The sequence below is a fragment of the Adiantum capillus-veneris genome, chromosome 22, assembly GCF_014529385.1.
Source record: "Adiantum capillus-veneris isolate H3 chromosome 22, ASM1452938v2, whole genome shotgun sequence".
Lineage (NCBI taxonomy): Eukaryota > Viridiplantae > Streptophyta > Polypodiopsida > Polypodiales > Pteridaceae > Adiantum > Adiantum capillus-veneris.
The window spans coordinates 40101272-40126365 of record NC_140952.1 but is presented as its reverse complement, the minus strand read 5'-3'; the positions used below and the strand labels follow the sequence as shown (position 1 = coordinate 40126365).

The window sequence follows — 25094 nt, the reverse complement described above, 5'->3', positions numbered from 1 at the left end:
AAGAAGAGACTGAGAGAGTCTCCGTTCCCCAAATCTCTTGCATCTGTGCCTGAACTTGAGAATAGAGTCGCCAGAACTATTTGTTTTGTCGGTCGCTCTGTTCTTGTATTGCTTTGGCTTCCTTCCTTGCTGCTTCTCGTTCTGCTTCTCTTTCTGCTCTTCTGTCTGCGTGTCTGCGTTCTATTTCTGCCATTATTTCTGCATATCTTGCTTCGCGTTCTAACTTCCTTTCCCCCATAAACATCTGATCAAAGCCTCCATAGGAGTTAGGGCAATCCTTGACGTAGATGGGGAAGGGGGAGGGTCGGAAAAACCTCCTGGTGGGGAAAATTCTTCTTCGCCTCTCTCATGCTCATCACCTCCAAGCGAAGTATCCATTCCGCTTCGAGTGATGACCATCCACTGAAGTCGTGGGTTCTTGTGGGTTCTTGGGTTCTTGGATTCTTAAGTTCACGAGGAACTTGGGTTCTTGGATTCTTGGGGTTCTTGAGGGTCTTGAGGTTCTTGAGGGTCTTGAGGGTCTTGAGGTTTTCTTTCGCTTACAATCTGTGTTTGAGAAGGATCTTCTCTTCACCCAAGCTCTCATGCTCATCACCTCCAAGCAAAGTATCCATTCCGCTTCGAGTGATGACCATCCACCGAAGTCGTGGGTTCTTATGGGTTCTTGGATTCTTAAGTTCACGAGGAACTTTGGTTCTTGGATTCTTGGGGTTCTTGAGGGTCTTGAGGGTCTTGAGGGTCTTGAGGTTTTCTTTCACTTGCAATCTGTGTTTGAGAAGGATCTTCTCTTCACCCAAGTTCTACTCCTTTCCGCAGGCGTACCCCTTGGCGGCCTTGCGCTCACACCAAGGTTGCTTTTTCCCACCTCACGTCGATTGGCCGGCCGCCAAGTGCACGGTCCGCTCTCAATGAGTGAAAAGAGACACAAGGGGAGGCTGGACAAGCCCTTCTTTCTTGGGATTCCTGTCACTCTTCAACAACACGATTAGGAATCGACACGCCCAAGCGAACTTGGCTTCGTGCGACCGCAACAAGCAAAAAAAATTCTTGTGATTCTTGTGGTTCTTTCCTTGAGTGATACAGAACACTGCCAAAGCTCTGATACCAATGTAAGGTGCAGCGGAATGAATGTTTGCGCTTTGCTCAAGATGAGTGCTCCGAACTGTGCTCAAGGTTCCTTTTGTTCTTATGGAAGGTAGAGCCTTCCGTTCTTAATGAGAGAATGCTATGATCACAAACAAAGTGAATGGACACTGTGCGTGCAAGTGTATGAGACTAAGAGATAGAGAGAGAAGAGAGATACGACACCAGAGACGACATAAAACCTTGCTCCGAAGGCCCCACTCTCGTCGGCGAGAGTGGTCTACTTATGATTGCACAATCTGGTACAAATGGAATGCATGAAACTGATGCAAGTCTAGGCTATGTCGACGATGACGATGGTGATGACGAAGTCGACCTAAGGGCTGAAATCTGCAATCTTTCTACTGCTGTCCAAAAACGCTATGGGCTGAAATCTGCGACTAGTCCAAAACGTTGATTCAGGGACTGTTTTTGTAGGTCCTTGATGCTGAAAATCTGCAAGTCTTATGGCTGAAAACTGAGGTCTTTCTGGGGCTGAATCTGCTACTCTTCGAGGCTGAAAAACGCAGGTGGTAGCTGAGGAAAAACGCTGAGATGGGCTGCGTTTTGGGGCTGAAATTGAGGCTTATCTGCAGAAAAACGCCAAGGCAAAGTGGAGGCTGGCGATGAAGCAAAAACGCTAGGGCTGAGGGATGGGGAGGATCTGCTGCTTGGAGGGAATCCACCAAGGCTTGGTCTTGCTGAGAAGTTGCCTACTAGGACTGAGGGATGGGGAGGATCTGCTGCTTGGAGGGAATCCACCAAGGCTTGGTCTTGCTGAGAAGTTGCATGCTGAGCTTGGCTCCTGTTGCCTCTTCTGCCATTTAGTGCTAACTTTGGTTTGCTAATATATTTTCTTACCCAAATTGCCCTACCTACTTTTGTTCGAAAGTCACTTAAATTAATAAGTGAAAAATGCCAAAAATAGGTAAAATAGGCTAAATGCACTGGAAAATTTCCCTGCCTGATTCTGATGGATTTTGATGGGAATGCTTATGATCATGCTATGTGCAACCAGAGGATATGCATCTACACTAAGCGATTGGGCATGCACAGTCTACGAATAGACTCACTAAAGTGCTAGATCACATCTAATCTAGACTGATTGGACTGACTGAACCCTAATCATGCTGTACCTTGTCCACGGACACATAGGGTTGGATGTGTCACGTGACATCCAACTGGGAGCCACGCTAGGAAAAAATCAGCCACGCTTAATTGTTGAGCCTGCAGTCCATGGAATTTCTTTCTCCCTTCAGCGTTGAAGGTCTCTCTCTCTCTCTCTCTCTCTCTCTCTCTCTCTCTCTCTCTCTCTCTCTCTCTCTCTCTCTCTCTCTCTCTCTCTCTCTCTCTCTCTCTATTTGCTCAAACAGAGAGCATTACAAAGAGATTAATAAAGAATACAATACGCTGAATTTTCAGTCCAAAATCAGCAAATCAATGAATAAATGACTGATTTTCGATGAAATCGGCAAGGTTGACAAAAATCCTCTGATTTTCAGCACTTGCACCTGCGAGATTGCTGAATTGTATCAAAAATCAGCGAGCAACACATTAAATTTCACATGCACACAAGCTTATGAGAAGAAAATAATCGATTAAACAGTTAATTCATCAAAAATTGCATGAAATGGTAATTATCCGACTCTAACCAGCCCGTAGGTGTGCACATGGTCCATTCCGTAGCCAAGCCGGCTCTGATACCATGAAACGAACTCGGGCAGGGGATCTCCCGGCTACACGGACCAGCCAACCATAGCCACCATCCGGTAGCTGCCCCGTGCTGGGGCCAACGTCCGAGGACGTAGGCTAGCGGCTAATCCCCCACAGGTACAGGTGAATTCGGAGAGGTTTCACGCGAGAAATCTCATCCGATTCAAAGGGCAAGTAGCCCTACAGGTGCGGGAGCTCGAGGACTTGCTATGGATGCGACCGGCACGCGAAACGGAGCCCAAAACAGTAAATTACAGCCTGCTGTGTATTTTTGCAGGTTTAGGGTTTTGGCCCTAAATGGACCCTAATACCCCCAGGAGGTTCGGGGATGCGAAGGGACCGTTGTACATGTGATCTGGCGCATTTTCGGGGCTGAAAACAGAGAATTCAGCGTGCTGTAGATTCTCGCCAGGTTTTGCAAAGTGCCCGTATGCATCGGGAAAGTCATTCAATGCGTGGGAATACTGACTGTGAAGGGTCCTAGTACAGTTATGCTGCCGAAATCGGGCCGGAACAGTTGAAATTCAGCCAAGCTTGTGTGGGGCAGCTTGTAGGGAACCACAGCGTTTATTCCCTCTTTTAAACAATAAAGAAATACCGAAAGGGGCGCCTAAGTTAGGGGCCAATTTGGTGTCGGTCTTCTCATACAGGTGCATTTTAGCAGCCTGTATCCCTTTCCCCTTTGTTGTGTCTTGAAAGTACGGGTACAGCCTATTTCCCGTTTCGGGGGTTGCCGCCTAAAAATCTCCCAACCGGTTGCCCAGTTGACTTCATGGCAGAGTAAGAAAATGTTTCCCTTGTCATTCCGGAGGTAATGACGCAAACACGTTTTCAGGTCCCACAATAGCAGTTCCCTAAATTTTAGGAGATGCTGCCATTGTATCTTTCTAGGTCATCTGACCCTCTTTTACACTGCAGCCACACCCAAAACTGAAATGTAGCCTCTGTAGCAAAGGATTCCACTTTGGCTAGTCAATGACCCCACTTTGGCTAACCATAGTCCTTGTCCAACCTTAGTGCTCTCTTGCCCTCAGGCCTGGACTCCCTCTGGACAGTTCCACACTAGCTATGCAATGCAAGGCAGTTAGATTTCCCGAGGGGTGTTTCCAAAAAGTGAAAGTAAATAAATAATAAGAAAGAAATCAACAAAAAGGATAGATAGTAGTCACACGCTGGTGACACATAACAGATGTCCTCTCAGCGCTTTGCTTTATGCAATCGCCACTCACCCCTTGCTTATGTATTTGGATATTCTGACTTCTACTAGTAGATTGTATGGCCTGGTATTACCATCTGGGCAACACTTTGTTGGTCAGGCTTGTGCGGATGACTCTTTATTTATGCCTCGTAATCAATATCATGATGTGGAACAAATTATGCGTGCTCTTCACTTGTTTGGATTGGTGGCAGGCATCATAGTTAATTTTCGTAAATCTATGCTGCTTCCTTTGAATGAGTATGATTGGCATAAGTAGTTGTGGCCAAGAGAGATTGTTCCTCCACACGTCGTAGTTCGTTAGTTGGGTTATCCCCTCGCTTGGAATGCATCAGCTGCACGGAAAACGGATTGGATACTCCAAGTTAAATTATTGGAAATTGTCCACTTGGCCTCTGCATGTGCGACTCAGAATTGTCCGGTGCATTCTTATGTAATATGGCTTATGTGCAGTTTTACTTACCTCTGTTATCATGGTCTCGTTCATGCTTGCATTCCCTTATGTCTGATATTATGGAGCATTTTTGGCGCACCTCAGCTCGTAGAAAGGGTCTCCGGCTGTTATCTATGGACAAGTTGTGTTCTCCCAAGCGCCTTGGCGGGCTGAATATTTTGGATTTGCGTAGTCATGTTCTAGCTCGGAAAGATACCCTATTGCCAGTCTTGGTGGCACAATGACAACCTTGGTCACTTACGGTGTCACATTTGTGTGTGCATATTGTCACTCCGTCCTTTGGTCATTGGCAGCCAACCTATTGGGAGGTCATTTTTCGCAAGCTTGAAGAGCACATTCCCGGATGTCCCTTTACTTCTTCACTCGTTGCTGATTGGAAGGTTGTCACGTTGCATTTGGAATGGCATGGCCGGCAATCCTCTCTTGGCAACTCCCTCCAATTGGAGGGCTTGCATTGGAGCAAGGCTTTCTCTTCCACTTTGGCCAAGCCCTCTTCTCGCCAAGCATATTTTTTCTCAAAAAGGAATATGCCAAGTGCATCAGATGGTGGATGACACTGGTCATGCTCTTTCATTCTATGCTGCGAAGCCTCTAATTGGATTGGACCTCATTATTCTCCTCTTTGGCGAGAAATTCGCAGCATGCTTGCTGATCTCTCACCTATTCCTACTTCGAATGGAGAATCCTGCTGTTTGGATTCGAATCTTGCCAATGTCAGCCTGGAATGCATTTCAGCCGGTAGTGTCTACGCTCTCCTACAATCTAATGCGTGGATTGTGCTTCATGGTAATCAGTTGTGGTCACTCTCCAAGTTGTCCTATGGTGGAGGCGCACATTGTCTACCATTTGGCAGAGTCATCTCCTTTGAAGGAACGTACTTTCTTATGGCGTTGTTTGGTGGGAGCTTTACCTGTTGGTAGCACATTGCATACATGGCATATTGCGCCTTCTTGTTGTATGCCATATGTCTTGCAGCGGAGGAGGCTGTGCCACACTTATCGTGGGATTGTCGTTGCTCAGATCGTTCATTCGACAAGTGTCGACTGCTCTTCGGCTCCGTTTCCCTTCCGGCACTTTTCACAACGGTTTTGGCTTTTTGGGACGCTTCAATCTTTGCAGTCTTTTTTGCTTGGGTCAAATTTTGGGTTCTGTGGGACCATCGCAACTTCTTGATGTTTCAAGGCACTGACGTTGCCCTGTTTCCCTATTTTAAATTGTCGCTTGGCCAAGCGTTGCATTTTGCTTATGAGGCTAGGGATATCTGCTTTTTGTATCTCTTCTTTTCCGTGGGTTTTCCTCGGTTTGAGGAAACCCACTTGTAATGTGTGTGTGTGTGTGTGTGTGTGTGTGTGCACGCGCGCGCATGCACGTGCGCATGCCCACACACATAAAACATACCAATATACATGCATACACACATACAACAAGCATAGCCAACCCTGTCACAAAGGACCTAAAATTGGCCAACAAAAGTAGATCATACAAGGGACTTTCACAAGTCACAAACTCGCTCTCCGTGAAACAATGGGTAAGCATAATCACCAAGGAGACCATCATAGCAAAGGCTGAAACACCAGTCAGTAGCCAGAAGACCATTCTACCTTGCCAGTCTTGCCAGCATTACAGGAAAGAGCCTGAGGGCAATATCTTACAGAATGACGATAACATTTGCATTCAAGATTTCAACCTACCACTCAAAAACACAAACAAACATAAAGGTACTGGAAAAGTGTCAGAGACCAACAAGATCCTCCCTCCACAAGAAACCCGAAGTAAGTTACTTTGACCGTCCTCAGGCACCTCACATGCCATGATCTTTCCTATCAATGCTCAATTTGTGCCCTAGTTTGCAACTTTTTCGAGGCAGGCAGATTGTGATTGAATGATTTAAAGTTTTTGTTTATGCAGCAGTACCTGCGCCAGCTTGTTATTATCAAGCCCCAATGATTTGAGATGCGTAAGATTGCAAACTGTATGTGGAAGTTCCTCGATCAAATTATCTGTGAAAGATCAAAGTATTATCAAGCAGCTTGGAGACCCAATGAGCTCCAACTTGCAATCGGGCCAAGCTTGTACACCACGCACCAAGTCTCAAGCAATCTTCAAACCCAACAAACACTGAGCCATTTTTGCTTGAGATATATCAAACCAAGCTTGTACACCACACCAAATTCAAAGGTCACTCTAAGCGAAATCTGGCATACCATTAGCGAGAAGCTCTTCCATTGAATAGCAACTACCTAATGATTCTGGTAGCTGCTTAAGCCTGTTATGACTGATGTTCAAAAGTGTCAACTATATAAAGACAAGAGTTAACTTGAGATTATACATTCTAGGTTCAGCTTGCTTCATAATTATAAGCATGATAAAAAGAAAAAAAAAACAGTAGTACATACATTCCTTAAGCTTCCTATCGCAGATGGCAACGAAGACAACGAATTGAGAGAGACCGAAAACCTTTCAAGTCGCACCAGAAGCCCCACTATATGCAAACAGCCCAGTTGTGAGAGAAAATTTGAAAATGCTCTAGAAAATCATAACATACAGAGAATGTTATTGTTACAAAAAGAGCACAAATGAAACAATGCCTCATACATTCATCTGGTAAGGTCGTAAGCTTGTTTTCATCCAGTGCAAGAACTTTGAGGGCTTGTAATTTTCCGAGAGAGGAAGGCAAACGTTGCAACAGATTTTCTGCAACCATCTGCATACAGAAAACAAGTGAAGGATGCTTTAGATCCATCACACCCACCCATCACTGCCACAATTTTGAGTACAAATAAGCAGCTATGCATGTGAACACATAATTACATAACGGTCAGTCAGACCAGTGGGGTAACTAGGTGTCAAACACTAAGGTTTCAGGAACTTTGGCCAACTTAGAAGGATGGAACCTGCACCAGCTGCCACCTCATATAACCGATGCTTGCTTTGGGACTTGGGTTGACAGTCTCTAGCACAACATAAAGGGGTCCTTAGCAGGAACAATTGGCTTTGCTAACAGCTTGGACTTACACCAATCTTTAGGCCCACAGCACAACTTAGTTTTTTGGCCTAGACTACTGCCTGATCAATATCCGAACTCCATACTTGTGTTCCTATGCCTCTCGAAATTAAGCAACCAGGACAACCATGCTATCCTGTCATGCCAATTGCTGGAAAGAAAATACGCAGGTAAGTATCACAGTATAAACATACCAAGCGTTGAAGATTGATAAGCCCACCAATCTCAACTGGCAAGTCCACTGCATGGAGTGAAAAAAAATAGAAAAGGATTAGTTCCCAGCTAACATAAGAGACTAGTAAGCTGTGCAAATAAAAGAGTGTACAAATAGAATGCCTAAACCACCACCTGTGAAGAGAACAGGGGAGAGAGAGAGAGAGAGAGAGAAATGAAATGATATATTAACGTCTTCAAAAGGCCAAAATGACCTATGAGACCAAGCTGTTACAACATAGTGAATCTGATAGAGAGAGAGAGAGAGAGAGAGAGAGAGAGAGAGAGAGAGAGAGATTAAAAGAAATGTTTATTTACATTTGCAAAAGGCCTAGAAGACGTTTGAGCGCCATAAAATTACATTATCTTCATTTAATCCAATGTTCAGTACCAGAAGACTTAAGTTAACAAATGCTGAGTGAACAAGTAGAGCCAGCTGGTAGCAAAACTAAATCTCCTCAGTGAGCTGCCACTGTAAGTACCATCACATAAACACCCTCATACGCCACTGCATCATGGCATCAATCTCCTCCTCTGTAAAGAACCTCATACGAGCTGCTCTATGCCTCTCCTAAATGCAGCAATGTTATATATACCAATGACATGATCTGCAAGAGAGATGAGAGCGTCTAATCTGTTAATCTCTGTAGCTCTATTTTGTAGAGTCCCATAAGCTTAGAAGTGACATGTCTTGGCGTCCAGCGAGAGAGCTGTTGCTCTAGAAGAAACCTGTGAGCCTGGCACCTGGCTCTAAATAGGTCCTCTGTTTGTCACATAATTGAGGATGGATTTGTTGTACGCCTGAGATACATGGGTTCACACCACTTGCATGGCCTTCAATGCATCATAGAACAGCTTTTCACCTCTAGAGCAGCGCCTGGGAAAAAGACAAAGCAGCATTACATATGTGAATGCCCATTATATTATGAGATATGGGGACGATTTCATTCTCTCTTTAGAAAGGGCTTTGGAACTCTATCTAGGGTGGCCCATTCCCGCTGCCTTTACCCTCTCTCTCCGCTTCGTAGCCCCCCCTCTTTCCTGGAAGCGCGAAGCAGAGGGTACCGGTAGGTGCGGTGGCGATGTAGTGCACGATTGGGGCAAGAAGCAGGAGGCACAGTGCAACAGAGAGGAAGCGCAAGGAATCGAAGCAGAGAGAGAGAGAGAGAGAGAGAGAGAGAGAGAGAGAGAGAGCTCGTACGATTTGGGGAAAACTCACTAAGTGAGTTTGTGGGTTTTCCCACTTTTATTACAAGTGACTTTAAAAAAATATGTCCAAGTTCTGAACCTTGAGCCTGGACAAAGTATAAAAATGTACAATAAGAGGTCATTTAGGGCCTTTAACCCAACAACCTCCCACTTAAAGGCATAAATGACGCCTTTAAGTTAACGGACTCCCACCAGCTGTATGCAATGTTGATGTTGAGCCTTAGCAAGACTCTTGGTGAGAACATCTGCACGGTTATCCTGTATATGGATCTTAGTCAAGTGACTAAACCATCCTCCAATACCTGACGTGTGAAGTGGTACCGCACATCTATGTGTTTGGCACGCACATGAAACATGGCATTTTTGGCTAAGTAGACAGCACTCTGGCTATCACAACCCAACACGGGTGTATGAGCAGGCATGCCAAGTTCTTTTGCAAGTCTGCCCAACCAAATGGCCTCCTTTGAAGCCTCTATGGCTGAAATGTATTCAGCCTCAGTAGTACTCAATGCCACAATTTTCTGCAACCTAGAACACTAAGAGACTGCACAACCAACAATAGCAAATACATATCCACTGGTTGTCACGTGACACATCCAACCCTATATGTCCGTGGACAAGCTACACCATAACAGGGTTTCCGTCAGTCCAGTCAGTCTAGATTAGAAGTGATCTAGCACTTTTTGTGAGTCTATTCCAAGACCGTGCATGCCCAGTCACTTAGTATAGATACATATCCTCTGGTTGGACACAGCATGATCATAAGCATGACCATCAAAATCCATTAGAATCAGTTAGGGGATTTTTCCACTGCATTTAGCCTATTTTACCTATTTTGACATTTTTCACTTATTAATTTAAGTGACTTTCCAACAAAAGTAGGTAGGACAATTTGTGTAAGAAAATATATAAGCAAACCAAAGTTAGCCCTAAACAGCAGATGAGCAAGGAGAACAGCAGGCCATTGGCAACAGGTTCCCCCCTCTCTCAGTAAGACTCCAAGATCCTCTTGGCGTTTTCCATCATCCTTGCCTAGGCGTTTTTCCCTCCCTCAACCCTGGCGTTTTGCATCATCGCTAGCCATCCCTTTGCCTTGGCGATTTCAGCAGGTACGCATAGCTTCACCCCCATTTGCATCTAGCGTTTTTCGGTCTTGACCAACAGCACCTAAAACCTGCGTTTTCAGCCTTAACCCGCAGCAGGACATTTTTCAGCCCTAAAACACAGCAGTCATCACCGTTTTTATCAGGCAATTTCAGCTTTTTCTAGCAGCATAAAGTCAGCCCGAAGATCAGCGTTTTACATGCAGCAGAATTCAGCAGTGAGCATTTTTGGACAGCAGTTAGATCCACACAGATTTCAGCCCTATTGTCGGCCTCGCCATCCCAGTTGTCATCGTCGACATAGCCTAGACCTGCATCAGTTTCATGCATCATCATTGTACCCGTTTGTGCAATCAATCGTAGACCACTCTTGCCAACGAGAGTGGGGCCTTCGGAGGAGGGTTTTACTACGTCTCTGGTGTCGTATCTCTCTTCTCTCTATCTCTCACTCTCATACACTTGCACGCATAGTATCCACTCACTTTGTTCGGGATCATAGCACTCTCCATTAAGAACGGAAAGCTCTCCCTTCCATAAGAACTAAAAGGAACCTTGAGCAAAATATGGAACACTCATCTTGAGAAAGAACAACATTCATTCCGCTGTACCTTACATTGGTATCAGAGCTTTGGCAGTGTATCACTCAAGGAAAGAACCACAAGAAGCACAAGTTTTTTTTTGCTTGTTGCGGTCGCACGAACCCAAGTTCGCTTGGGCATGTCGATTCCTAATCGTGTTTTTGAAGACTGACAGGAATCCCAAGAAAGAAGGGCTTGTCCAACCTCCCCTTGTGTCTCTTTTCACTCATTGAGAGCGGACCGTGCACTTAGCAGCCGGCCAATCGACATAAGGTGGGAAAAAGCAACCTTGGTGTGAGCCCAAGGCCGCCAAGGGGTGCGCTCGCAGAAAGGAGTTGAACTCGGGTGAAGAGCAGATCCTTCTCAAACACGGTTTGCAAGCGAAAGAAAACACCAAGAACCCAAGACCCTCAAGAACCCAAGTCCCTCGTTGGCTTAAGAACCAAAGATCATAGTGCATGGTCATCACCCGAAGCGGAATGGATACTTCGCATACAGGTGGTGAGCATGAGAGAGGCGACGGAGAGTTCTCCCCACCAAGAGATTTTTCCGACTCTCCCCCTTCGCCATCTACGCCACAAAGTGGACCAAATCCTATGGAGACAATGGTCAAGTCGATGATGGACATGATGGCCAAACAAGAGACTCGCCTTAACATGATGGCCAAACAAGAAGAGACTTGCAATGACGCGACGAACGAAAAGAAAGAAAAGAACAAAGAAGGGAAGAAGCGGCAGCACAAAGCACAGCCTTGGATGTTGGGTTAAAGGCCCAAATGGCCCCCTTTAATGTACATTTTAAAGGTTACTAACCTTTGGCCAAGTTCACATTGAACTTGGCAACTAACTTATTAAATTGGTCCTTATACAAATAATAAAGGATAAGTGAGTTTCAAACAACTCACTCACTTATCCCCTTAAGAAAACTTACGTGCCCTCCTTCTACTGCTAGCGCTTTCTCTTCTGCAGGCCTTCGCCTCCCTTCTCTGCACACACACTGCACTTCCTCGCGTGCTCTTTCACTTGCACACACCACCGCGCGCTCATCAATTGGTATCACAGCCAAGTAAAGGTTTGCCCCCAAACCTGCAAACGCTGAATTTCAGCCAAGAAGGTCAACTTTCACGCGAGATTTTGCAATTTCGTCGCAAAAGGACTCGTCCCCGGACACTAGAGAGTTCCCGGTAACCCAAATTGACTCAAAACAGGCTGAAATTAGGTCAAAAACAGGAAATTACAAATTATGACAGCAAAATACAGGTTTTGCAAATGATGTATTAAGGTGTGGGAATACTTTTGCTAAGTCCCCGCTACCCGAAAACCTTGAAATTGTCGAAAAACAAGCCCTAAAACAGGTGTTTTAAGCAAATTTCAGATTTACGCAAGTTTTTGCAAGTGTTTTTATGGTGCGATTACATTGGGGAAAGTGCAAATAGATGCAATCCACGCACATTTGACAAATTTTGTCGATGTATGACCATTTGCGGCTCAATTTCATGCAATTTTGATGCTATAAATTGGGGATTTTGTGCTTACATGCTTCTAAAGGCTGTGTATTAGCCTTATGTATGTCTTCTGAGGTTAAAAACAACTAAATTTGTTGTTTTAAAGTACAAATTTGCTCGCTGAAATTTCCTGCGCATAAATTTCAGAAATTGAATTTTGTGTCCAAATCATCCTATTTTGCCCCAAATTGCTCCTGTGACTATTTGGAGCTGTAGTGCACATCTTTGTGAGGCTATACTCCGATTTTTGCGCATTTTGCCCAAAAATTCAGCGTATTATCCCTCTTATTTCGTGCAACTATGGCCTCATCTTCTTTGGATGTGAAGAACCTCTTCGAGATTAGGAGGTTCGATGGAACAGGTTTTGATCTTTGGAAAGACAGGATTCAAGGAATCCTATTTCTTAAGGATTGTGAAAGGGCACTTGAACAGGTGAAGCCACAGAATATGACAGATGAAGCATTGGTTAGCATGAACAGGAAGGCCGTTACATACATTAAAATGGCCATGACAGATGAGACCGTCATTGATGTGAAAGGTCTCACGACTGCTTTTGATATGTGGGAGAAGTTAAAGGGAATGTATGAAAATACAACGCCTGTCAACCAGGTGCACTTGATGCGAAAACTTGTTGGCATGCAACTAGATGAGTCCAAGAGCACGGCAAAGCACTTGTCATTGTTCGCAGGTACTTTGTTGCAGTTACAGGATTCTAGCTTGCCCCCCTTTGATGATAAGCTGAAAGCTATCTTCTTGCTTATGACCTTACCTGAGTCATGGGAAACTTTGGTGGTTTTGTTGTCCAATAACCCCAATTTGACCTTTGATGGTGTTAGGGGTTCTATCTTGAATGAAGAAATCAGGAGGAAAGCAAGTGGAGAGGGAGGCAGCTCTGCCAACATGGTTAGAGGCAAGACAGAAAAGAAGAATGTTTATGCACAAAGGAGTAAGAGTAAGAGTAAAGAAAGGGGAAATGCAAGCAAAGGCAAGGGTGATGTGACTTGCTATCAATGTGGCACGAAAGGTCACAAGAAACCCGATTGCAGGTACTATAAAGCTGATTTAGAAAGAAAAAAGAATGGCGGAGACAAAAAGAAAGAGAAGAAGGAAGTCAAGGCAGATGCACAGGATAGCTCAAAGGACAAAGAGAAGGCCAATGTGGCTTCTAGTGTCGTGATTGAGGAGCTGTCAGATGTAGAGGACATCTTGTGTGCCACTTTGTCAGATGATGATGCTTATGACTATGATGCGTCTCTCAATGTTCATTCACAGGACATGCAGATCACCAAGAGTGATCTTATTGATGCTTTGTTGACTGTCAATGATGCATTGTCCCAGACTTGGATTGTTGATTCCGGTGCTTCATTTCATGTGACTCCTATCAAGGAGTGTTTCTCTACTTTTGATGTAGGCAAGCGTGGCCATGTATACCTTGGAAACAATCATGCGTGTTCCATTGAGGGTATTGGCACTGTGCATCTCTCCATAGATGGCACGAATGAGCTTGTCTTGCATGATGTTAGACATGTGCCGAGAATCAAGAAGAGTCTGCTTTATGTTGGTCAGATGGATATGCATGGTTACAGCATCTTGTTTGAGAGAGGATCATGGAAAATGACCAAAGGCTCAAGGCTGATTGTAAAGGGCACAAAGAAAGGGACACTTTACAGCATGCATGGAAAGGTTGTTTTGGGCAAGTTTATTGCATTGGCTGAAATTAACTCTCACATGGAGTTGTGGCACAAGAGACTTGGCCATATGAGCCAAAAGGGCCTTTCTAAGCTTTGTACTTTGAACAAGCTTGATGCTAAAGGCACAAAGCTTGACTTTTGTAATGAATGTCAATATGGCAAGCAAGTAAAGCGTTCTTATTACTCTGGTGTCTCTCGTAAACCTTGTGTGCTTGATCTTGTACATTCTGATGTATGTAGCATGCCTACTAAGTCTATGGGTGGTGCATGTTATTTTGTCTCCTTTGTTGATGATCATTCTAGGAAAATTTGGGTTTATTTGCTTAAGTTTAAAGATTAAGCCTTTGCTGCGTTTAATTTAAGAGATTTCGTGCATTTGTGACCACCCAAACAGGTAGAAAACTAAAATGCTTGCGTACAGACAATAGGGGGGAGTACACAAGTGCTGAATTTAACAAGTTTTGTGAAAATTTGGGCATTAAGAGAGAGCTTACTGTGCCATACAGCCCCTCTTCTAATGGTGTGGCTGAAAGATTCAATAGGACACTTTGTGAGAGGGTGAGATGCATGTTGCCCACAGCTAATCTCTCTCATGGATTTTGGGGAGAAGCTTTGAAAACTGCAGTGCATATATGCAATCGATCCCCTCACATGTCTTTGAAAGGTGACATCCCTGAAGAGGTTTGATCTGGCAAGCCTGCTTCATACGATCACTTACGCATTTTTGGTTGCGAAGCTTTTGTGCATGTTAGACCTGAGTTGAGGAGTAAACTAGATGCGAAGTCCATTAAAGGCCTCTTCATGGGATATGGTGAAGAAGGCGAAATGGGTTACAGGATTTGGTTACCTCAGCTCAAAAGGGTTGTACGCAGCGAGGATGTTGTTTTTAATGAGGCAAGGCGCTTCAAAACATATGTGCCTCAAAGCATGACCATAAAAGGGTGAAATTTCAACATGACCAGCCACCTGTTAGGCCTATTTTTGACCCTCAGGATGCACCACAAATGGCTGAAAATATAGATGATCCAATGGTGTTTGAGCCAAATGATGTTGGACAGCAAATTGAGGCTCCTGAAGGGCATTTGCAGCCAAGAAACAATGCTGAAAATGGTGCTGAAAATGATGTACAGCAGCCCATTGTTGATGATTTTGAAGTGCCACCTGATGTAAACCCATTGCCGGATAATGTGGATCATTGGGTGAGGCGGTCTACTCGTCAAAGACGGTCTGTGAGTCGATATGACCCCTCTTTGCATTACATTATGTTGACAGATGAGGGAGAGCCTCTTACGTATAAGAGGCAAAGACATGTGAGCACAGCGACAAGTGGGAGCTTGCTATGCAGGAAGAGATTAAAGCTTTGTATGCTAATCATACTTGGGATTTGGTTGAATTGCCCAAAGGAAGAAAGGCTATTCCTAACAAATAGGTGTATAAAATCAAAACTGTTGATGCAAAACCCAAGTATAAGGCAAGGCTTGTGGCAAAGGGATATGTTCAAACCAAGGGCATAGACTTTCAGAAAGTGTTCTCTCCTGTTGTGAAGATGACCACTTTGCGTATATTGTTTGCCATTGTGGCTGCTCTTTATTTGGAAATGGACCAAATGGATGTACATACCGCTTTCTTGCATGGTGATGTGGAAGAAGAGCTTTACATGAAGCAACCCGAGGGTTTTGTTATCCCTGGCAAGGAACATTTGGTATGTATGCTCATAGAAGCTTGTATGGGCTGAAACAATCATGTAGACAGTGGTACAAGAAGTTTGATCGCTTCATGCTTAAAAATGGTTACAAAAGAAGCCATGCAGACCATTGTTTGTATACCAAACGTGATGAGGATGGCAGCCCTATTATTCTTGTGCTCTATGTAGACAATATGTTGATAGCTGCAAAGAAAAGAAGCATTGTTGATGCTCTTAAAGGGCAGCTGAAATCTACATTTTCAATGAAAGACCTTGGGGCAGCTGAACATATACTTGGAGTGTGTGTTACACGGCAAAGAGACAAGCGCCTATTGTATTTGTCGCAAGAAAAGTACATTGAAAAGGTGTTGGACAAATTTAACATGGTTGAAGCAAAGCCTCTTGGTGTGCCATTACAGCCATATGTCAAAATCTCCAAGGATGATTGTCCCAAGTCAAAGGAAGAAGCCAATGACATGCAAAGTGTGCCTTATGCTTCAGCTTGTGGTTCACTTATGTATGCTATGGTTGCTACTAGGCCTGACATAGCCCATGCGGTGGGAGTTGTGAGCCGGTTTATGGCTAATCCAGGCAGGTTGCATTGGGATGCAGTGAAGTCCATTATGAGGTACTTGAAAGGGACTAAAAAAAAATGCCTCTCCTATGGTAAAGGACCAATGGAGTTGAAGGGATTTTGTGACTCTGACATGGCTGGTGATGTGGATACACGGAAATCCACAAGTGGCTATGTATTTACTCTTGCGCGAGGTGTTGTTTCATGGTGTTCTAGATTGCAAAAGATTGTTGCATTGTCTACGACAGAGGCTGAATATATTTCAGCCACTGAGGCTTCTAAAGAATATATTTGGTTAGCACGCCTATGCAATGAATTTGGTTTGCCTGCCAAGGCACCTATGCTTGGTTGTGATAGCCAGAGTACCATATGTCTGGCAAAGAACGCCATGTTTCATGCACGCACAAAGCATATTGATGTGCGGTATCACTTCATACAAGAAGTGCTTGAGGATGGCCTTATTACATTGGTTAAGGTCCATACATCACAAAATCCAGGAGATGCGCTTACCCAAAGCAAAACATCATCTATGCATAGAGATGGTGGGAGTCACGTAGCTTAAAGGCGCCATTTATGCCTTTAAGTGGGAGGTTGTTGGGTTAAAGGCCCAAATGGCCCCCTTTAATGTACATTTTAAAGGTTACTAACCTTTGGCCAAGTTCACATTGAACTTGGCCACTAACTTATTAAATTGGTCCTTATACAAATAATAAAGGGTAAGTGAGTTTCAAACAACTCACTCACTTATCCCCTTAAGAAAACTTACGTGCCCTCCTTCTGCTAGCGCTTTCTCTTCTGCAGGCCTTCGCCTCCCCTCTCTACACACACACTGCACTTCCTCGCGTGCTCTTTCACTTGCATACACCGCCGCGCGCTCATCATTGGAGGCCGAGCGTGAAGCTCAAAAGGTGGCCTTGGAGGCCGAGTGTGAAGCCCAAAAGGTGGTCTTGGAGGCCGAGCGTGAAGCTCAAAGGGTGGCTTTGGAGATCGAGCGAGAGGCTCAAAGAGAACTACGCACTCAAGAATTGATTCGACAAGTGCTTCCTTCGAAGTCCGAACCAGCCAAAGATAGTGGGAGTTCCTCAAGTGGCGCAAGCCACGATGCGGATTCCAACCGTCCAATCATAGAGAAGTTGACTTTCAGTAAGTATGATGGTAAGATGGATGCTACGGTTATTCGTTCTTGGTTGCATCAATTTAATGCTTATTTTGCGACAACTAAGAAGACAGGAAATAGCAAGGTTTTGACGGCAGCCATGTACCTTGCCAACGATGCCATCAATTGGTACCACGCATGGCAAGAGGCACAGTTAGCCGCGTACCTAGAGGAAGCCGACGAATTCACGCCCCTGTCCTTCAGTTAGGCTGATTTCCAAGACAAGCTCAAGGCGCGGTTTATGCCTACTCAGTACCTCGCACGATTGAAGGAAGATTGGCGCAATCTCAAGCAACATGGTATGCCACTCATGTCTTTTTCTAACCGTGTTTTGCAGCTCGGCACTCAATTACACAAATCGGATGATGAGCGCAAGGAGGCTTTCCTCTATGGGTTAGACTAATACATCAAGTTTGATGTAAGAAAATGCATAAGAATATCTAGCCCGCTCGCTGCTGCTGTTTCCCCTTCGCTGCCCCCTCCCCCCCCCCCCCCCCCCCCCCCAGCGCTGCCCGCCTGCCCTCTCTGCCCCCCCGCCAGCCCTCGCTGCCCCACCCCTACTGTAGCAGCTCGCGACACTGCCGCTGCTACAGCCCGCTGCCGACCCCCTCTTGTTGCAGCCGCTCCCACCATTGCCGCCCTCGCCCGCTGCTGCTAGCGCTCTCGCATTAGCCGTCCCCGCCCGTTGCCCCCCCCCCCCCCCAACCCGCCTGCTCTTTTTCCTCCGAGTTGCATCCTGCAAATCAGTACATACAGCATTGACTCCGTTTTGGGGCAGTGCTTTGCGTGCCTAGTTGCAGATTCCGCCCGCCATCCTCTTCTTACGCCACAGCAATAGACACAGATGGAGGCTCCAGCTTCGCCACAGAGGGACTCGCCTGAAGCCCCCTCGCCCGACCCCGCTGAGCCCACCATTCGACTTGCTCTTTCGTCGACAGAGCAAGCGAGCCTTGCCGCAGAGGTAGAGCGTTTGCAGGCAACTTCGGTCATCTGCAAGGTTCTCGGCACCCGACCTAGCAGAGGAGAGCTGCGAGACCTTCTCCATGCCCGCCTTCTCGCAGAGGTGGGCAAGATCTTGGATGTCCAGATTCTCGGACGGGGGTACTACCAGATCGAGTTCTGACCTCCGAGATGGCCTCCAAGGTCATAGCTATGAGTCCACTGGCCATCCGAGCATCACGCGCCCACTTTCGACAGTGGCGACATGGTTTTGACCCGACTTCGGATGTGCTAGTAGAGGAGGCAGACATCCCCATCTCGGTCTGCTTTCCGGGTTTACGGAGGGAGTACCTTCCACTTCTCTCCAGGATTGGCTCCGCCATCGGGACTGTCCTGGAGACACCTCGTACGACAGCATCAGTAGCTGCCAAGGCGGCTGGCATCCCTTCAGTTCGAGTTTTGGTCAGAGATACCCACACACTCCCGAAGGTCATCCTTCTGCCTTGGGTGAGTGGGGGTTGGTTTAGACAGAGTGTAGAGTACTCGGGTCTCCCGAACCAGTGCTTCATTTGCAGACAGATGGGCCACCTAGCGAAGGCCTGTCCACGGAGGAGGCCATGACATGCACCTCAGCCTCAACCCCAGCCTGCCAAGGCTGGGCCACAGCCACAGCCAGCGGCACAGCGCACAGATTCAAAGCCACCCTCCGAGCTTGGGGCTCCAGCGGAGGAGGGGTGGCAGCAAGCCCGTGGCCGTCGACGCCAGGGGCCACAGCGACAGCCTGGCACTCAGAGTGGCCCTCAGGTGCCTACTCAGCAACAGTGGGTTCTCACGGGGAACCGCTTTGGTCCTCTTGAGCAGGAGGAGCCCCCTACGCCAGCCTCCACCTCCGCTTCACCCTCGTCAGCCGCCCCACCTTCAGAGTTCCCCTCCTCCTCCTTATCCTCCCCCCCGCCCTCTGCTCCCGTCCAATCCCCACCTCACCCCCCTGCCTCTGTCGCCCCACCCCGCTTCTCTTCCTCTCCGCCCCCCCCCCCCCCCCCCCCCCCCAGCTGCTTCTCCCCCTCCTCTTGCTTCAATACCACAGTCGACTCAGGAGACTGGTCCCTCGCCGGCGGCTAGGAGATCTCTTCGCAGCGCTTTTGCCACGAGTCACCTAGAGAGAGAGGGTCAGCCCTTCTTGCGGCCCCCTCTGCAAATTCAGACATCTTCCCTTGCAGCTATCCCTCGTGGTCTGACAAGCATTGACCTCCGACGCCGCTGGGACTTCTTCGATTACGGGTTCACTCGCTTTCTCTGCGATTCCGCAGCAGACCACGAGGCAGCCTGCTTCAAGGTCCATGCTTTGTTCCTCGCCGCTAGGGGGACACAGGCCTTGGACTCAGCAGTTGGTTTCTCCTTTCCCCTCTGTGGTAGGACCGAGACAGAGTGGTCCCTCGACTCAGTGGTGGGATGGTTGCATACACAGGTTCTCGAGTTCTCTCACCACATGGGAGAACTTGGAGTTACAGATTTGCTGCAGACTTTGTGGCCACTGGCCAAGTTTGCAGTGACACCCCCAGACTCAGCAGGATGTAGGCACATTGTGGTGTACTTTTTTGCTGATACGCAGTGTTTGCCTTGCTATGTATACATTCATGAGGACTCCTGGACAGAGGAGGTTGCTTTACGCACGGCTCGCTCTGCTTGGGCTTGGGCTAGGCACTCACTGCAGTCTTGCCTATCTAGAGGACGCTCGGATGCGGATTACTCCCCATCCAAGCCAGCCTCGAAGATAGCCCGTCTTGCTGCTGCGACAGCATCTGTTCTCTCTCGCTCCCCATGAGGATCGTCTCGTGGAACGTGCAGGGACTAGGTGGGCCCCAGTTTCAGCAACAGCGGGGCCGATTGCGTCAGGAGCTTCAGCGTTGCCTTGTGGGAGGAGAGATTGATCTCCTTATGCTTCAGGAGCACCATTTGTCTGAGAGCCGCATTCAGCGATGTGGCCAGATTTTGCGTGGGCAATATGATACCTTTTGGTCAGCTGCTTTTGGACCTGGAGGCATCCAGGGTGGGATATGTATGACTATTGCGGACTCCTTGTAGCAGGCCATTGTGGGCAGAGGGATTATTGTGCCAGGCAGGGCTCAGTGGATTACTATGCAGGTTCAGGGTGGCCTTGTGGGCTTCCTGAACATCTATGCGCCCAATGTGGCGAGTACTCATGCAGAGTTTTGGTCACAGATTGTTGAGTCTTTGCCACAGGTTGACCATTGGTGTGTAGGAGGGGACTTCAACATGTTGGAGGACCCTTCTGACAGGATCGAAGGCAACCATGCTACTGTGCATGGAGTCAAGTTAGCAGCTTGGGAGAGGTTGTGTATGACTTTGAGGGTCTCGGATACATGGCAGCATTCTGGCTTTGTGAGGCCTCTAGAGAGTCTTGCCTTCTCTAGATCGGACCGCAGAGTGGGAGGAGTGAATCTATCGCGGATAGATCGCTTCTACACTAGTGACCACTTCAGTGACTTAGGGGGATCAGTGGGCATCCTAGCAAGGACATCCTTCTCGGACCATGCACCAGTGATCCTCACAGTGGCAGACAGGCAGAGGAGTGGAAGCACGTTGCTTCGCATCCCAGAGCGGGTCTTGTTGGACTCAGCACTCAGAGAGAGGGTAGAGGCTCTCTGGACAGAGGGCATGGACAGCCAGGCTCTACCTCCAAACAGAGTGGCCTTAGACCTAGCTCAGCTTAGCCACTTTTTTCTCCAGGAGTCTCTGGCTCGACGGGCTGCAGCGAGAGAGGAGGAGTAGCGTCTCTGACGAGGCATTGCTTCACTACAGAGGATGCAGGAGCAGCATCCAGACAGTCCATGGTTGGAGGAGCAGTTACAGCAGGCTCGACAGGAGCTTCCTTGCACAGAGGAGAGGCGTCATGAGTTTGCCTTTCACCGACAAGCATCTCAGTGGACTCAGGTGGGTGACAGAGTGACAGGTGCTTTTTTTGAGACAGTGGGACCTCGGCACTCGCATGCCAAGGTCAATCAGTTAAGAAGACCCGATGGGTCAGTTGTTTGTGAGCCCAAGGATATGCGTGCAGTTGCTACTGACTTTTACCCTGAGTTACTGTCGGCTGAGCCCCAATCAGAGCAACAGGATGCATGCAGGGAGCAGGTTTGGGCACAGATGCCTTGTCTTGTGACTGAGGAGATGCGCCAGAGGCTAGAGATGCCTCTTCAGTTTGAGGAGCTGCACACGGCTCTTAGGGCCCTCCCTCGTGGTAGCTGTCCAGGTGAGGATGGGCTGACTCCCAGCTTTTTCTTGGAGTACTGGGACCTGCTTGGCCCAGATCTTTGTAGTGCCTTTCAGTACATTCTGCACACAGGCGTGATGCCGGATAGCATGAGTGAGGGCCTGATTTACCTCATTCCAAAGGAGGGTGGCTCAATGGATGAGATTCGACAGTGGCGCCCCATCACCATCCTCAACTCAGCCTACAAAATTCTTGCCAAGGCTCTGAGTTTGAGGATTCAGCCACTTTTGGAGAGCCTTATGCATGGGACTCAGACAGGTTTTGTCAAGGAACGCAGTATCCTTGACAACATCTTCACTTTCTGGGAGGCTTCTGCTCTGACATGGCTCCGTGGGGAGGACCTTGTGATTCTTCTTCTCGATTTTGAGAAGGCATACGACAAAGTTGACTGGGACTTTCTAGAGGGCACTCTATGCAGGATGGGCTTCTCAGATGCTTGGATCAGAGGGGTGTCAGCTTTGTACAAACAGGCTCACAGTCAGGTGCTTTTGGCAAGAGGTAGAGGTGAGCGCTTCATGCTCACACGATCGGTCAGACACGGTTGTCCTCTTGCCCCCTTTCTCTTTCTGTTCTATGCGGAGGCGATGAGCAGATTTTTGGTGTCACAGCAGGTTGGTATGAGGGGCTTAGCACTCCCTATACGGGGGGATGAGCTTCTGGACGCTGAGTTTGCCGACGACTCAGCCTTGTACTTAGAGGGCCAGGAGGCCAATCTACACAGATGTGAGCAGGCTTTGGAGACCTTCTGTTGCGCATCGGGCGCACTGATCAACTGGAGAACGACAGTGGCTTTCTCGGTTGGCAGTGCTCCTGTGCCAGATTGGATGCCAGGAGAGGGTTTCAGGTGGATTCCCCCAAGGACTGCAGTTCGGTACTTGGGTTGTCATGTTGGTTTGGACTTGTCCCCCGAGCAACAGATTGCTCCTCTTCTCCTGTCCATCAGGAGAAAGCTGTTACATTGGAGCTCAGCACGACTTTCGCTGGCTGGTAGAGTAGTAGTTGCCAACCAGGTGCTGTTGGCGACTATGTGGTACATCACTTCTTGCTGGATCTTCTCGAGTTCTTGTCTCGGCCAGGTTGAGAGGCTGATCAGGAACTTCCTTTGGTCAGGTCATGACACTCAGATTGCCCGAGCCAAGGTGGCTTGGTCGGTCATCACACTTCCTTGTTCTCAGGGAGGGCTTGGGATCATTGATCCAGCACAGCAGAGCAGAGCCCTTCTTGGGAAGTTCGTCGTCAGAGGACTTCTTCCAGGCGAGGAGCCCTGGAAGGAGTTCTTGCTGCAGAGGCTTCGTGCCAGGGTGCCTCAGTTAGGAGGCCCTTGGCAACCTTCGACCAGATGGATCTTTACAGAGTTGCGCCGAGTTGGTTTGAGCAGGAGACTGGAGGACCGTTTCACTGTGAGTTTGCTTCGATCTTGGGAGCTCTTACGGCGTGGCCTAGAGTAGAGACAGCCGACGTGCACGGAGGAGCGCCTACGGCAGCCCCTCGTCTGGAACCCCATGGTTAGCACTCAGAGAGGCCACTTGGTTGGGAATCGGCCTCATGTTTCTTGGGGTCCCATGGCAGCAGGTCCAACGCGCTCTCTAGGTGACTGGCTAGAGTTCACAGGTTTGTCAGAGGAGGTGTAGGGTTTCCAGCTGCAGGGCATGAGAGGGGTGCAGAGCATGTGTCATGACATCTCAGAGTCAGTTCCAGCTGAGTGGCTCACGCCTCTCGAGCCAGTAGCACCCAGGTGGATGGGAGCCTTCATACGACTGGAGGTTCTCATTTCCGTTAGGGCCTGCTCAGAGACTGTCCCAGCCCTGTTCTTCGAGCTTCACGGTGGGGGACGATTACAGCGAGTTGCAGTGGAGGCCCCGCAGGTAGCACAGTGCTGTTTCCAGAGGATCTAAGTTGTGGGCATTTGTGGGAGGACTTGCGTCATAGACCCTGACCCAGCAGCTCTTGAGACTGGACACTGGAGGCTATGGGCTTGGGAGTGTTGTCCACTGGCACGAGTACAATGGGATCCTAGTGAGTGGCTATGGAGGGACCCCCTCTCTTCTGCAGACCACCCAGGAGTCCCCTTCTTTCAGTACACTGTTCGGCTTGGATGTCATATACTTGCAGCACAGAGAGAGGCCCGCCCCGCTGTAGCACGTCATTGGCAGGAGGAGGGCCTCACAGTTGAGTTCTTGGCAGCCTTTTGGCAGACGTTGTGGGACTCCAGACAGCCAAGGCGCGTCACTTTGTTTCAGTGGTTGGTTACACACAAAGCCACGGCAGTAGGGAGTTGGCTTGTGCATGGTGGTCTCTCGGCCGCATGTGCAGCCTGTGACCAGTTGGTGGAGAGTCAACGTCGTCGTCTTTGGGACTGTCCCTCGGCTCAGCAGGTGTGGCTACGAGTTCTTCGGCTGATGCCTGCTCTCTCCACAGCTTGACAGTACACTTGGGGGGCAGCGGCCTGGTTCACACTCACCGGCCCGGCACTTCAGTTTGAGCTATCTTCCACCAGCAGGATGATAGTGATGTAGGGGGGGCAACCTACACTCCAACCTGCTACAGAGCTTACTCCACAGGAGTGGTGCAGTGAGAGAGAGGAGTGTTGGGAGCTCATCAGTGGCCTGACACTGTGGTTCATCTGGCGGGCCCGCTGTTTCCGCATCTTTGAGGCTCGCCCTGTGCCACCAGCAGAGACTGTTCGTGACTTTTGGCTAGAGCTGATCCATACTCTCAGAGGACATTTTGAGGGACTACAGGGTAGCTCCGACCGCATGCGGGAGCGCCGCGAGGCTTTCCTTCGACTCTGGTGCCCAGGGCCTTTTTACACCATTGTCCAAGGGGTGCTCAGATGGCACTGCTGTCCACCTGTGTGGCTCTTCCCTCCTCCCATCTCTTGATTTAGCCTCATTGTATATATGTTGTTTTTCATTGGGAGTCTCCCCATCATGCTTGTTGTAGCCCTCTCTTGCAGAGGAGGATGTAGCCCTATGGGCAGTTTTCATTAACTAATAGAAGGATCTCTTTCTCGGAAAAAAAAAAATACATCAAGTTTGATGTAGAAGTCTTTGACCCTGCGGATCTCAACAAGGCGGTAGCGATTGCTCTCCCCCAAGAGATGAAGCACAACAAGGGAAAGCCTAAGGAGAACAAGACTTCTCAAGGGACCTCTCAGAATTCTCAGACCATGCACAATGGTAAGAACGGTAAGAATGGTAAGAATGGTAATTCTTCTAGTCCTTCCTCTGATTCCTCGGAAAAGAACTCTAACAATGAATCTAAGGGTAAAGCTAAAGCACCTGCAAAACCTAAGCTAACCCCAGATGAAAAAGCTTCACAAGAAGGATACATCACGGCTGAAGAACAAGTGATTTATGCTAAAGAAGGTAGATGTTTTTAATGTCACGTCAAGGGTCACATTAAGAAGGCCTGTCCTAGGACAGTCCCACCTAAAGAACAAAAGGCACCCACAACAACCACAAGCACTATCACACACCAACCTGCATCTTCTCATGACTCTGACACACACATTGATAAGCCCCTCATGAAGTGTTATGGTCATGTAAAGGGTCAGCGTTTTATCATATTGTTTGATCCAGGCAGTATGCATGATGTGATTAGTCCCTCTCTTGTTGAGAGAGCCCGCCTAGAGGTTAGTCA

At 47.9% G+C, this 25094-nt stretch overlaps 1 protein-coding gene across 1 annotated transcript in view; it reads right to left on the bottom strand.

The window, feature by feature from the left end:
- The window catches only part of LOC147429197 (Leucine-rich repeat (LRR) family protein), a 95145-nt gene that overhangs the window by 48140 nt on the left and 21911 nt on the right, over positions 1–25094 (bottom strand). Inside the window, exons 3-7 of the mRNA XM_086495678.1 lie at positions 7704–7750; positions 7101–7209; positions 6902–6987; positions 6710–6800; positions 6420–6505 (exon numbers count right to left, since the gene is read on the bottom strand). Coding sequence (XP_086351804.1) covers positions 6420–6505; positions 6710–6800; positions 6902–6987; positions 7101–7209; positions 7704–7750 — 419 coding nt within the window. The remainder of the gene's footprint in view (positions 1–6419; positions 6506–6709; positions 6801–6901; positions 6988–7100; positions 7210–7703; positions 7751–25094) is intronic.